Source organism: Schistocerca gregaria, chromosome 8 (genome assembly GCF_023897955.1).
Source record: "Schistocerca gregaria isolate iqSchGreg1 chromosome 8, iqSchGreg1.2, whole genome shotgun sequence".
Lineage (NCBI taxonomy): Eukaryota > Metazoa > Arthropoda > Insecta > Orthoptera > Acrididae > Schistocerca > Schistocerca gregaria.
The window spans coordinates 89,220,178-89,232,816 of record NC_064927.1 but is presented as its reverse complement, the minus strand read 5'-3'; the positions used below and the strand labels follow the sequence as shown (position 1 = coordinate 89,232,816).

Sequence of the window (12,639 nt, the reverse complement as noted above, 5' to 3'; positions counted from 1 at the left end):
CTGCAATACAAATACCCTTTTTATATTGCACTGGCTACACCCATCCCACAATACAATTCCGTAAGATAGATGGGGATACACCAACCCAAAATACGCTATTTTTATTGCTTCGATATCTGAATATTGAACTAATCTCCTTAGTAAATACAGACTAGATGTTATTTCACCACAGACATGATCTATTTGCTGATTCCACAAAAGTCTGTCATCTATATATACCCCAGAAATTTACATTCTGAACAGGTATTTTCCTGAATGTCCTCATTTTTATTTGAACTACTTGTCTTAAAATAAATTAAATTAGTTTTGTTAATATTGACCCCAAGGTTTTCTTTTTCAAAATGTGTTTGGGCTTCTTCAACAAAATTCTGTACCACTGAATTTAGGTCATCATTACTACGTGCCCAGCAAACCCCCCAATGTGTCATCAGCATACATAGTAATACGATGACTGGTGTCTAATACTTTTGGGAAATCATTCAGGTAGCAAATAAACAAGAAGGGGCCCAAGATAGAGCCTTGTGGCACACCAAAATTTACATTCCTTATCTTTGATCTTCTTTTTTCAATTACCTCTCCATTATCATACACAACTTTTGTGCATTGTTGTATATCTTTAAGGTAAGATTCTATTAAAAGCAATAGTTTCCCACTGACACCATTATAAGCAAGTTTACTTAAAAGAGCGCCATGATGGACTCTGTCAAACGCTTAGGAAAGATCTAAAAAGTGTGAATACAACATTTGTTTTTATTTGTTTATTTATATAATAGAAGGAAACATTCCCAGTGGGAAAAATATATCTAAAAACAAAGATGATGTGACTTACCAAACAAAAGCGCTTGCAGATCGATAGACACACAAACAAACACAAACATACACACAAAATTCAAGCTTTCACAACCAACAGTTGCTTCTTCAGGAAAGAGGGAAGGAGAGGGAGAGACAAAAGGATGCGGGTTTTAAGGGAGAGGATAAGGAGTCATTCCAATCCCGGGAGCGGAAAGACTTACCTTAGGGGGAATAAAGGACAGGCGTGCACTCGCGCGCGCGCGCTTGCGCGCACATACACACACACACACACACACACACACACACACACACACACACACACACACACACACACACACACATTTCCATCCGCACATACACAGACACAAGCAGACATTTTTTCCTTCGATAGTGAAAACACGGTTTGCAGGATGAAGACAGTGTGTGGTGTGGAAGTTAACTGCCAGAGTTTTTTTCAAAATTTATGATGCACCTATTGGTCCTGAACCAGTGCTTTAAGCTATGCATAAATGATATTGCAGTTTCCTGAAGATTTTCCTCATTCTGTGATTTAATTAGAACATTAGTGTCTTCTGCAAAGACTACAGTGGTTCCTTCATGTATTTTATTAGCAAAGTCATTTATATACAGCACAAATAGGACAGGTCCTAGAACTGAACCTTGTGGGACTCCATACTTTATTTTCTCCTCATCAATGTAAAAAACCAAGATTTTTTGCATTTCACTATCTTTGTATTTTATTTCAGTAATCTTCTGGCAATTACTGAGATACAACTGGAGGCATCTTTCAGACTGGTCTCTAATTCAATAATTACTTAATTTATGCAGAATACCTTGATCAGTAACATTGAAGGCTTTACATAATACAGAAACATCCCAAGTACATGTTGTTTGTCATCCACTTCTTTTAATACTTCATTTAAGAAGGCAAAATTTGCTGTCTGAGTTGACTTTCCAGCTCTGAACCAACGTTTGAAGTCACATATCAGGCCCTCTTTATTTAAGGAAACTGTTAATCTTCTAAGGAATATTTTTTTCATAATTTTGCGGAAGGCTGACAATACTAAAACTGTCCTATTATTAGCAATATCACTTTTTGCACCCTACATATGCAAATGTGTTACTTCTGCAGTTTTTAGATTATTTGGAAACACACCAATCTCAGAAGATGAATTTACTGTGTATGTTAGTGGTTCCACAATAAATGTTGCATTAACTTTGATAATAACTTCCGACATCTCAACACCCACTGAATATTTATTAGGTAATTCTTTTAGGATTCTTGACAGTTCCTCAGATGTTGCTGGATACATGAATAATATGTTTGGGTGAATTTTTTGATCTGGGTGACTGTCTCACTGTTTGAAAAGGTGCGTATTTATTAAATGCTGTGCTATATTAGAGAAATAATTGTTGAAAGCACTAGCCACATGTTTGAGCTCACTCGTCGCTTCGCGCTGAGTACAGGAATGTGTGGCTTACGTCACTGTGCTAGCTGAACTACAGCAAGGAATTTGAAACTCATGAGCTATTCCTTTGCCAATTTCATGCAATATTTTTACGGTGATCTTCTGAAATACTTTATGGTCGCTGTCTGTCGGAACGTGAGGTCTGCTGATCTAGCTTTAGCTGTGCTTGTTCTTTCAAGCTTCCATTTGACAGTTGCATCACCAGCAGTCAACTTGGGCAGCTGCAGAAGGGTTGAAATGTCTCTAATTGATCTGTTGCTCAGGAGACATCCAATGACTAGTCCACGTTCGTAGTTGCTGAGCTCTCCCAAGCGATCCATTGGGCCTTTTCTGCTTCTCTGCTGAGAACACACTTTGATGTACTTTCTCCAATCCTCCTCGTCTATCTTTGTCTCCTTTCATTCTCACTATGTGTGGATATTTCTGATACTGGTGTCTTCCCTTTTTAACCCTCTCCAACATATTGCTTTCTCGTCCCCAAAAAAGGAACTATTAGTTCTGAAAGCTAAGTTATGAAGTGTGTCACTTTTACTTTTATACATATCAATCAGTGGTTCTAATTTCAATTCCTGAAGGTATGGACTACTGGCCAGTAGTACCGCCTCATTATTTATTAGTTTTCTCTACTAAATTTTCCTTCAGTACTATAATCCAGAAGCACATCTGCACTCTCCCTTTGCGATAATTGCTACATTACCTGAAGCTATTGGATGTTCGCTGCTCGACTCCGCAACACCAATGACCGCCAGTAACTCTACGAGGGAACATATCTTCTCATCTACAAACAGGCAGATATGAGAAACTGTAGGCACACCTCTTGTTATAGTTCCAGTTTTGTCAAAGACAATTGCTTTCACCTGAAAAGAAGAGGAATTCTTTATGTTAATAATAATGTTCATAATAATTTTCACATGTTGACAAAAAAAAATGCAATGGGGTTGTGAAAAAATGTGTGTCTCAGACTATAAATACAAAGGGACAATGACCAGTGCTCACTCAATCCTAGGACTTTCCCCTCTCACTTATGGCTTCTGTCACATTTGACAGTGATCAGCTCATGTGAAAAAGGTTATGTGGTACCATGGTTCAAAATCAACATTAAAATGAACACCGCCTGACACTGTGTGGGTAATTCAGGCTGCAGAAAGAGAAGGACATACTACCACCCATACGACCATGCCTAGTGAAGCACCACAGTTTTCAAACCAAGCTTGCAGTTGAAGTCAGCTTTATCTTGCTGTTTAAATATTTAAACACAGAATAAATGCCACAATCTTTTAGTTAAATAAAACTGCTGTCAAAGTATAGGAAAAACATCAACATCATCAGCTTGATAAATTAAGCTGGCACGTCATTGCCTACTAAATTCACTACTTTCTCACACATAGTAGCTGAAACCTTGATAGGAATGAGGTTACTCCTTTAAGAGGCTGAGGAATGCTAGCAAACATGGCATACAAAGGTGCAAAAACAAATAAGTTTGTGGGTACACCTAGTGAAATAACACATTTGAGTTTGAACTGAAGACCGAGTAATTTGATATTTGTGGACTTCAGTTGGGTTTAGACCTCTCTGCCATTCAGATGAATCATATACTATTTGCTACTAATGAAGTATTGTTATACCAGAACCGTGTTTATATAAACCAATGGCACTATCCCTACATGACCCCAATGACCACCATGAACATTTCCAAACATTGTTCCAACATCGACAACAGTTACCTGACAACATAATCTGACTTCTACACTTCTCCCTACACCTATGCTGAAGATATGGCTCACCTGGACAGAGAATACCTAATTGAGATGTTCAGTGCCCCAAAACTATGCACCACCACTCTCCACAGAACAGCCATCCAGGCGCTGTGAGTCAATTCAATGTCGAACAGTTCCATGCTATACAGCAAATTGGGCAGTTTGATGCCACTGCTTTGACCATGTCAGATCTGTGCTACACAATTCATTCTGAGCACGCCATTGAACCAGTTTGAACCAGTTTAATGACATTCTGACAAATTTCTTCATGCTACAATTTTCTATCATCGATCATGCGTTAAAATCATCAATGCATCTTGTCTAACAGAATTAACCACACATTGTGCAGTGGCAAGAAATGAAGATGACAATTTTGCCAGACCACCACTGAAGGCGACGGCGTCCCCTCCTCATCAAAGAAGTTAGCCGAGACAACTGGACTCAACCTCACCACCACCAACCTAGCAAGGTGTTGACAATACCTTGTACTCCAACATGCCACATTGAGTGCAACTATACCTATTCTGCATATAATTTGGTACTTGCACGTGGGACTGCATCAACCAGGTGCGCAACCTGAAATGAGTTCTAAACACACACCAAGACATCCTCCTACTGGGTGGGATGGCACAACCACACAACAGACCCAAACAACAACTTATGACAATGTTGTACCCCAGCGACACAACGTGTATGTGGCCTTGACCTGTATTTCTCTGTGAAATTGCTGTGAATTCTCTGAGAAATGGCCCAGTCACATCTCGTTTACATGCCGGCCTTGACACAACTTGTCAGGTGTGGTGTGCTTCTGCACAATGCCCCCAGAGAGGCTGACATATCGTGTCTCACACATGTGCCTGCCACGCCATGGCTGGAGGCTGGATGCACACATCTATGCCCGCTGACTGTCACACCCCTCAGTACTCTGTACTCCCGGTAGGTGTCCTATGTGAGGACACCTAGTGAAATAACATCTCCGAGTATGGACCAGAGATGGAGTAGTGATGGAGTAGTGTGATATCTGTGCACTCCCGACAGGTTTAGACATCATTGCAATTCAGGTACATGTTGTATTGTGTGCTACTAATAAAATATTAGAATACCAGAACTGTGTCATATAAATTGATGGTGCTATCTCTACATCCTACTAGGCAAAGAATCCATAACTTTAACAGGGAAGGTGAAACATAATAAACACAGGCAAAAACATCAGTAAAAAACAAAGTATATACTATGGCACGGAAAAATTTTGAAAATTAAGGCTTGGAAGAAGAATAATTTTACACATGATCTCTTTGTATCCAAAATTTTCCTGTGCCATACAATAACCTTGGTTTTTACGGACAATTTTACAAATGTTTAAGCCTTTCCTGTTAAAAGTATTTGTTCATGCACTTTTGTATACTACTTTTATTGATATTCCCCTTCACATACTTCTACAGTCTCTTCTCTTAACAATACATCTATCAGCTATCCGCTAATTAACAGACAAACTAATATTTTCTCTGAAATTTGTCGTCTGGTGACTTCTGAAGTCCTCCGAATTTTGTGTGACTTCAGCAGTAGACACAAATTTGGTCTAAAAGTCAAAGATTCACCTCTTCTGGGTTAAAAGTAGTCTTGGTACAATTCATAATTTTAATTGATGGCAGCCATGAAAATGCTATGAGGAGCTATTCATAATTGAAAGCTCCAAATTTGTAATCTATGTCTATAGCTTCAGGAGGGCTGTCATGTGCAACTAAAACACGAAATAGTGAATAATATAAGCAACAACTCTCCCTTCATTCCAAAATCACACTTAGAAAGTGCTGTAACTTCTGCTGTTATCTATGGCTGAGCCAAACACACAGCAATGAACTGTGGGTTGCTGCCATACCTGTACGCCAACAATACAACCGCAGAATCACACTGCCAGTAACTGCCACAGTAACAGGTTGCGCCACCATTGCCTTACGCAGCACTGCCGCCACTGGCACTCTCAGCTCCACAGTTCATACGCCACTAACACGCTGTCTCAGTATTCTTCCACCATATGGCTTTACAGGATGCCACTTCCTGTGAGTTGAAAACAAGAGTTCATAGTTCTTGGTTCTCTGGACTTAACATTGCCCATGCAAGTGGCCCTTCAATCAGAATCCCAGTCGCTGAACATAAGTACACTCCAAGTGTTACACTGGCAACATCTGTGGCCCACCAGTCAGAACCTAAGGTTTTGTACACTGCATCTGAGCAGTCGAGTCATCGTGAGTGTGTCAACTGTGGACTAGGTCTATTTATGAAGGTTTTCTGGCTATGGCTACCATAGCCTATTAGGAGAGACCAGTATATGTAACTCAGTGACTACGCTAGCATAAATGACAAGGCTCAGACCTCAGAAGATGTTACAGTTAATCACATCATACTACTATCAAAATCAGGACAATTTTTAGTTGGGATATTCTGAAGTTGCTTTATGTTGAACTTGCTTTATGTATCGTGTTAATAAAATTGCATTGATTTTTAGCTAACTGGGCACATCTATTCATTAGCAGTGTGCACCACCCACAACAAGACTTCACAGAAAGGAAAAAGAAAATTTTAATATACCGTGTTTACTCGAATCTAAGCTGAAGCTTTTTTTCCACTTTTTGTAATAAAACAAAAGCCTACGGCTTAGGATCGAGTGAAAAGCAAGCGGAAGTTCTGAAAAAATGTTGGTAGGTGCCACCTCACCTAACTTCTGCCGTCAAATATATGTCCCGCTACACAGGTATGCTTTGTAGGCACAAAGATAAATACTGGTGCCAAAACCACTGCGTCAGTAAATAAATTTTTAAAAAAGGTGGAAGACGCGCTTTTTTTCTCCACCCTGAGTTATGACCACTGCAGTTGCATACATTATTCAACGAAGTAAATCCAAATTCCGTACTGTTCATCATTGAATGTAGCAGAATTTCAATATACAACAAAAATCCGACTGGCAAGACTGTTTGGGATGTTTGTCAATATGGCCAACTCTACGTTCTGAATTTTTTCTTGCCTGTGAGAAGAGATGGTTGCTAATAGGAACCTGATGAAATGTGAATCACATGCAGTATTCTCTTTGCCATAAGAATAATATGAATATAAACATTTTGCCCTGTATTCTTTCATGTTTGCTGCTATCTCATTTAAATCCTTTCTACCTAATAAACTATGAAACTAGAGTGACACTACAGTAAACGAAGAAGAATATACGTACCGTGTCATGTTTATATGCGTATTATTCTTATGGCTAATAGTGATACAGTCAGAAATGAAGCACAGCAACTGACTAGATTTTTAAATCTAAGATAACAATTTTCTGTGCAGAATTTGATGTACTAAAGAAGCAGCCGCAAAGATTTTCAAACGGTGAAACACTTTCGCCTAACTCTCGTTCAGCACATGTTCTATCATACGCGGTCTATTATTTGGTTCTTGTTGATCATTACCAAAGAAAGCAGCAGTGTAAGTGACAACAAACAGCAGTCTCTTGCCATTGTTTTGCCAATGAGATGATTCCTCTCTCTCTTTTTTTTTAAATTGTAAGCGGCCGTAGCACGCACAAAAGCAAGCCATGTCGCGAGCGGTGACAGGCCGTAAAAACGCACTATCAGAATGCGACAAACAATGCACAACACAGTACAGTAATGCATTTTCAGCTTAGAGTGACGTAAACACATATAACAAAGAAAACGGCACTTATCAGGTCAAAGCAAAATAAGCAATCGATTCAAACCAGACGAAGCACGTGAAAAAGGAAGGGTAACCATATAAATACGGACGGAGCACATGACGCATAGCAATGGCTACCTGGTAAAGCTTAACTGCTAAGCTTATGACTCGAACCAAACTACTGTAGCTGTATCGTCATTCATTCGACCTAAATTGTGTTTCATATTACAATGGATCGACTTTGTTTCGATTTGGAGCTGTGGCCTAAAACTTTTCTCTCCCCCTTGAATTTTGAGTCTCAATTTTCAGGTGTGGCTTAGATTTGGGAAAATTTTTTTTTTGTTTCATTTATTTTGAATCTCATTTTTCAGGTGCGGCTTAGATTCGAGTGCGGCTTGGATTCGAGTAAATACGGTACCTAGTTAGTCTTATCCTTAACCGTGCTCCGTGTCTTACAAGATGGACTGTCATATGAATCACATCTAGTCCTATTTTTAAATTTTACTAAAGCACAGTTACTGACATTATAGTGAAATAAACATTACACTAAACTGTTAACAGCATTAACAGCTGAAAGAAAGCAATTATTCATATAATTCCCAGTGATCATACACAATTCAGGTGTAAGTAATTATCACTGATGTTAGTGTTGGAAAGTAAGGAAAAGCAATACCTTATGTGCATTCTCCAGAGGTTCAGCACCTTTGATAAGAATCCCATTAAGGGCTCCGACACCCGTACCCACCATCACCGCCGTAGGGGTAGCAAGGCCAAGGGCGCACGGACAAGCGATTGCCAGAACATTCAAGGCACACTTGAAGGCATACTGGAAGATAATCTCCTCCTTATTGAAGCCAATCTTGTGCTCCTCCTGTACAACAACAATAATGATTACTGAAATTGAATTCTTCTGCACAGCATAGAATGTGTGATCAATGACTGTTATTATTTCACTAATTGTGTTACGAAAGGAAGTAACTCTTAACAGCATCACTGTTCACACAGAACACATTTCCCCAAAGATGAACTCTGTCACAGCACACAAATACCATTCACAATCTTGACTATTGCACCAACAGCAGAACTGTATAGGTTCCTCTCTCACACAGTAGCTCCTCCAAAATATATAAGTAAGAACACTCTAACATATCTTCATATTCCATTTATTTATTTTCATAAAATTTTAATGCACTTTATTATGTATATTTTTAAATGAAATTACAAACTGATGATGACACTTGATACTATTTAATTCAAGTCTACATCACATCCCTTTACAAGTGTGTCCTATACAGGGCAGTAGGTAGAGTAATTAAAAAGAACTGTGGAATTTCTCCATGAGCATGTTTCTATGCCACACAGTTTTTGGCAAAGCAGTCCAATATGGTGTGTAAAAGTATGGAAATATATACAAATTCCACTATCTAGAAATGTAGAGATCTTTTATTGATTGGAAGAATTAACATAAATCTGGGTGACCATAGCTTATCACATTTTATATGATATCTGACAATGGAAAGTGTGGCACAGAATAACAATATGAATTCTATTAAATAGCTACTCATCACATAGGAGGAATTCAAAAGCAGGCAGGCAAAATGAATATAAGACTGTGGTGTATTACTCTGACAAAGTCCTTCAGCAGACAGGAAAACACACACACTAACACAGAGCCACTGTCATCCAAACAGTCCAAGTAATGTAAATACACATCTTGCCTGCACGTGCAGGCACCTTTATATTTGTTTTCTCCTATTGCTGATTTGTGAGTGGATTTTTTATCCATCCATTTACATGATGATGTAATAGTATTCTCCCAATAAAAGCCGAGTATCAACATAAAACAGTTGGAGGAATTGTCTGTCTGAGATGCCTCAAGTGTAACATTAGTTCACAGATTTCTGGCAGTCCTTGTTTTGAAGCACAAAATCAAAACTCACCCCAACCGGAAGTAATGCCAGATCGACATATCCTGTGATTACCCAGCCGAGGAGCGTGACAGATGACACGACTACTACAAGTGGCACAAACACTCCAGCAATTCTGTCAGCTAGCTGTTGAATGGGTGCCTTAGATGTCTGAGCTTCCTCAACCATTCGTACAATTTGAGCTAATGTTGTTGCTTCTCCCGTATGTGTGGCTGTCATTAGCATAACACCATTCTGGTTAATGGAACCACCTATCAGCACTGAACCTGTAATAAAAAGTGAGTAATGTTTCCAGGTATAAAATATACTTAACTAGAGCATGCATTGCCTGCGAGAGAAACAGCAGCTGTTGAAATTAAGTTTATTATGATAGTTGCTAGTCGCAATCAACATGTTTCTTTTTACCAGTTTCACTCTATAATTTTACAAAATAATAAAACATACTTTGGCCATCATGATCAACTTAATAAAATGTACTTTCAGGAATCAAATGGATAAGTGAATTCATAAAAAACTAACATGACAAAAACATTGCTGTGGAAAAGAATACACATATGTATGCACACTTATGCTTCCTCTCCTTCACCAGATAACTAATACCACAAAAACAAATGAGATGAAGAAATGTTGGCAGGAAAGATTAAGGTTTAGCATCTCATCAGCCAGGTGATCAGAGATCATGCTCCAACAAATTGGATGAGTTTTGTAAAAAGCAACATTCTGTTTGCAGAGACTATGATTGACTTATTTTTATTCTTACTGTTTTTATTATTTTTGACTCAATCACTTTTTTATTATACAATCGTGCCCAGTTTTGTCCATCAAAGACCATCTTCAGATGTTATGGGTGGCATTTGATGAACAAGTGTTCATGTACTCATCAAATGAAACTGGACAAGTGCGACACACCTGTGTGCATCTTTCAGCTTTAATTCAAAGTGCCTTGCCACAGCCATGAAATGGTAGACTGAAATTTGGATTCCACAGCTCCACTGTCTTAATCACAGTACCATATCACTTGCGAGCAAGACTAGAGTTTAATATCCAGTCAATTGTGAACTACTTACAGTGGAAGTAGAGTTCAGTATGGAAGGAACAAAATGGGTTTACTTCTACTGAAATAACCAATCAAGTTTGGTTTTGACTGAAGCTATTCTCCTTTGAAATCAAACTAAAAATATTCTGAAGAAAACAGACCAAATTTGTAAGAATTGCTCTGGTGCTCCTCCATTTATAAAGATAGCTCATGAGTAATTGTATTTAGTGGAAAATACAAGCTTGAACACATGCTTGTGCTGTACCTAAATACAGGGTGTTTCAAAAATGACCGGTATATTTGAAACGGCAATAAAAACTAAACGAGCAGCGATAGAAATACACCGTTTGTTGCAATATGCTTGGGACAACAGTACATTTTCAAGCGGACAAACTTTTGAAATTACAGTAGTTACAATTTTCAACAACAGATGGCACTGCAAGTGATGTGAAAGATATAGAAGACAACGCAGTCTGTGGGTGCGCCATTCTGTACGTCGTCTTTCTGCTGTAAGCGTGTGCTGTTCACAACGTGCAAGTGTGCTGTGGACAACATGGTTTATTCCTTTGAACAGAGGCTTTTTCTGGTGTTGGAATTCCACCGCCTAGAACACAGTGTTGTTGCAACAAGACGAAGTTTTCAACGGAGGTTTAATGTAACCAAAGAACCGAAAAGCGATACAATAAAGGATCTATTTGAAAAATTTCAGCGGACTGGGAATGTGATGGATGAACATGCTGGAAAGGTAGGGCAACCGCGTACGGCAACCACAGAGAGCAACGCGCAGCTAATGCAGCAGGTGATCCAACAGCGGCCTCGGGTTTCCGTTCGCCGTGTTGCAGCTGCGGTATAAATGACGCCAACGTCCACGTATCGTCTTATGCGCCAGAGTTTACATCTCTATCCATACAAAATTCAAATGCGGCAACCCCTCAGCGCCACTACCATTGCTGCATGAGAGACATTCGCTAACGATATAGTGCACAGGATTATGACGGTGATATGCATGTGGGCAGCATTTGGTTTACTGACGAAGCTTATTTTTACCTGGACGGCTTCGTCAATAAACAGAACTGGCGCATATGGGGAACTGAAAAGCCCCATGTTGCAGTCCCATCATCCCTGCATCCTCAAAAAGTACTGGTCTGGGTCGCCATTTCTTCCAAAGGAATCATTGGCCCATTTTTCAGGTCCGACACGATTACTGCATCATGCTATCTGGACATTCTTCGTGAATTTGTGGCGGTACAAACTGCCTTAGACGACACTGCGAACACTTTGTGGTTTATGCAAGATGGTGCCCGGCCACATCACACGGCCGACGTCTTTAATTTCCTGAATGAATATTTCGATGATCGTGTGATTGCTTTGGGCTATCCGAAACATACAGGAGGCGGCGTGGATTGGCCTCCCTATTCGCCAGACATGAACCCCTGTGACTTCTTTCTGCGGGGACAGACCAGAAAGACCAGAAAAACCAGGTGTAAAACCAGAATCCAGAAACAATTGAACAGCTGAAGCAGTACATCTCATCTGCATGTGAAGCCATTCCGCCAGACCCGTTGTCAAAGGTTTCGGGTAATTTCATTAAGAGACTACGCCATGTTATTGCTACGCATGGTGGATATGTGGAAAATATCGTACTATAGAGTTTCCCAGACCGCAGTGCCACCTGTTTTTGACAATTGTAACTATTGTAATTTCGAAAGTTTGTCTGCCTGAAAATGTACTGTTGTCCCAAGCATATTGCAACAAACGGTGTATTTCTATCGCTGCTCGTCTGGTTTTTATTGCCGTTTCAAATATACCGGTCATTTTTGAAACACCCTGTAAGTATCAAATGTGTTCATAACAGAGAGCAGTTATTTATCTTGGGTTAATAGTGACATCTGGAGACTCTAAAAAAACCAAGGTTATTACAGTGTTCCATCAAAATAATATATATACAAATGAACAGAGAGAATTTAGCAACTTATACA

General features: G+C 39.3%; 1 protein-coding gene across 8 annotated transcripts in view; it reads right to left on the bottom strand.

Annotated features, from left to right (window-relative positions):
• The window catches only part of LOC126285025 (copper-transporting ATPase 1), a 535,387-nt gene that overhangs the window by 221,313 nt on the left and 301,435 nt on the right, over positions 1-12,639 (bottom strand). For all 8 annotated transcript variants that reach the window (XM_049984341.1, XM_049984343.1, XM_049984345.1 and 5 more), the window contains 3 exons: positions 9,637-9,890; positions 8,370-8,567; positions 2,959-3,118 (listed from right to left, as the gene is read on the bottom strand). In XM_049984341.1, coding sequence (XP_049840298.1) covers positions 2,959-3,118; positions 8,370-8,567; positions 9,637-9,890 — 612 coding nt within the window. The remainder of the gene's footprint in view (positions 1-2,958; positions 3,119-8,369; positions 8,568-9,636; positions 9,891-12,639) is intronic.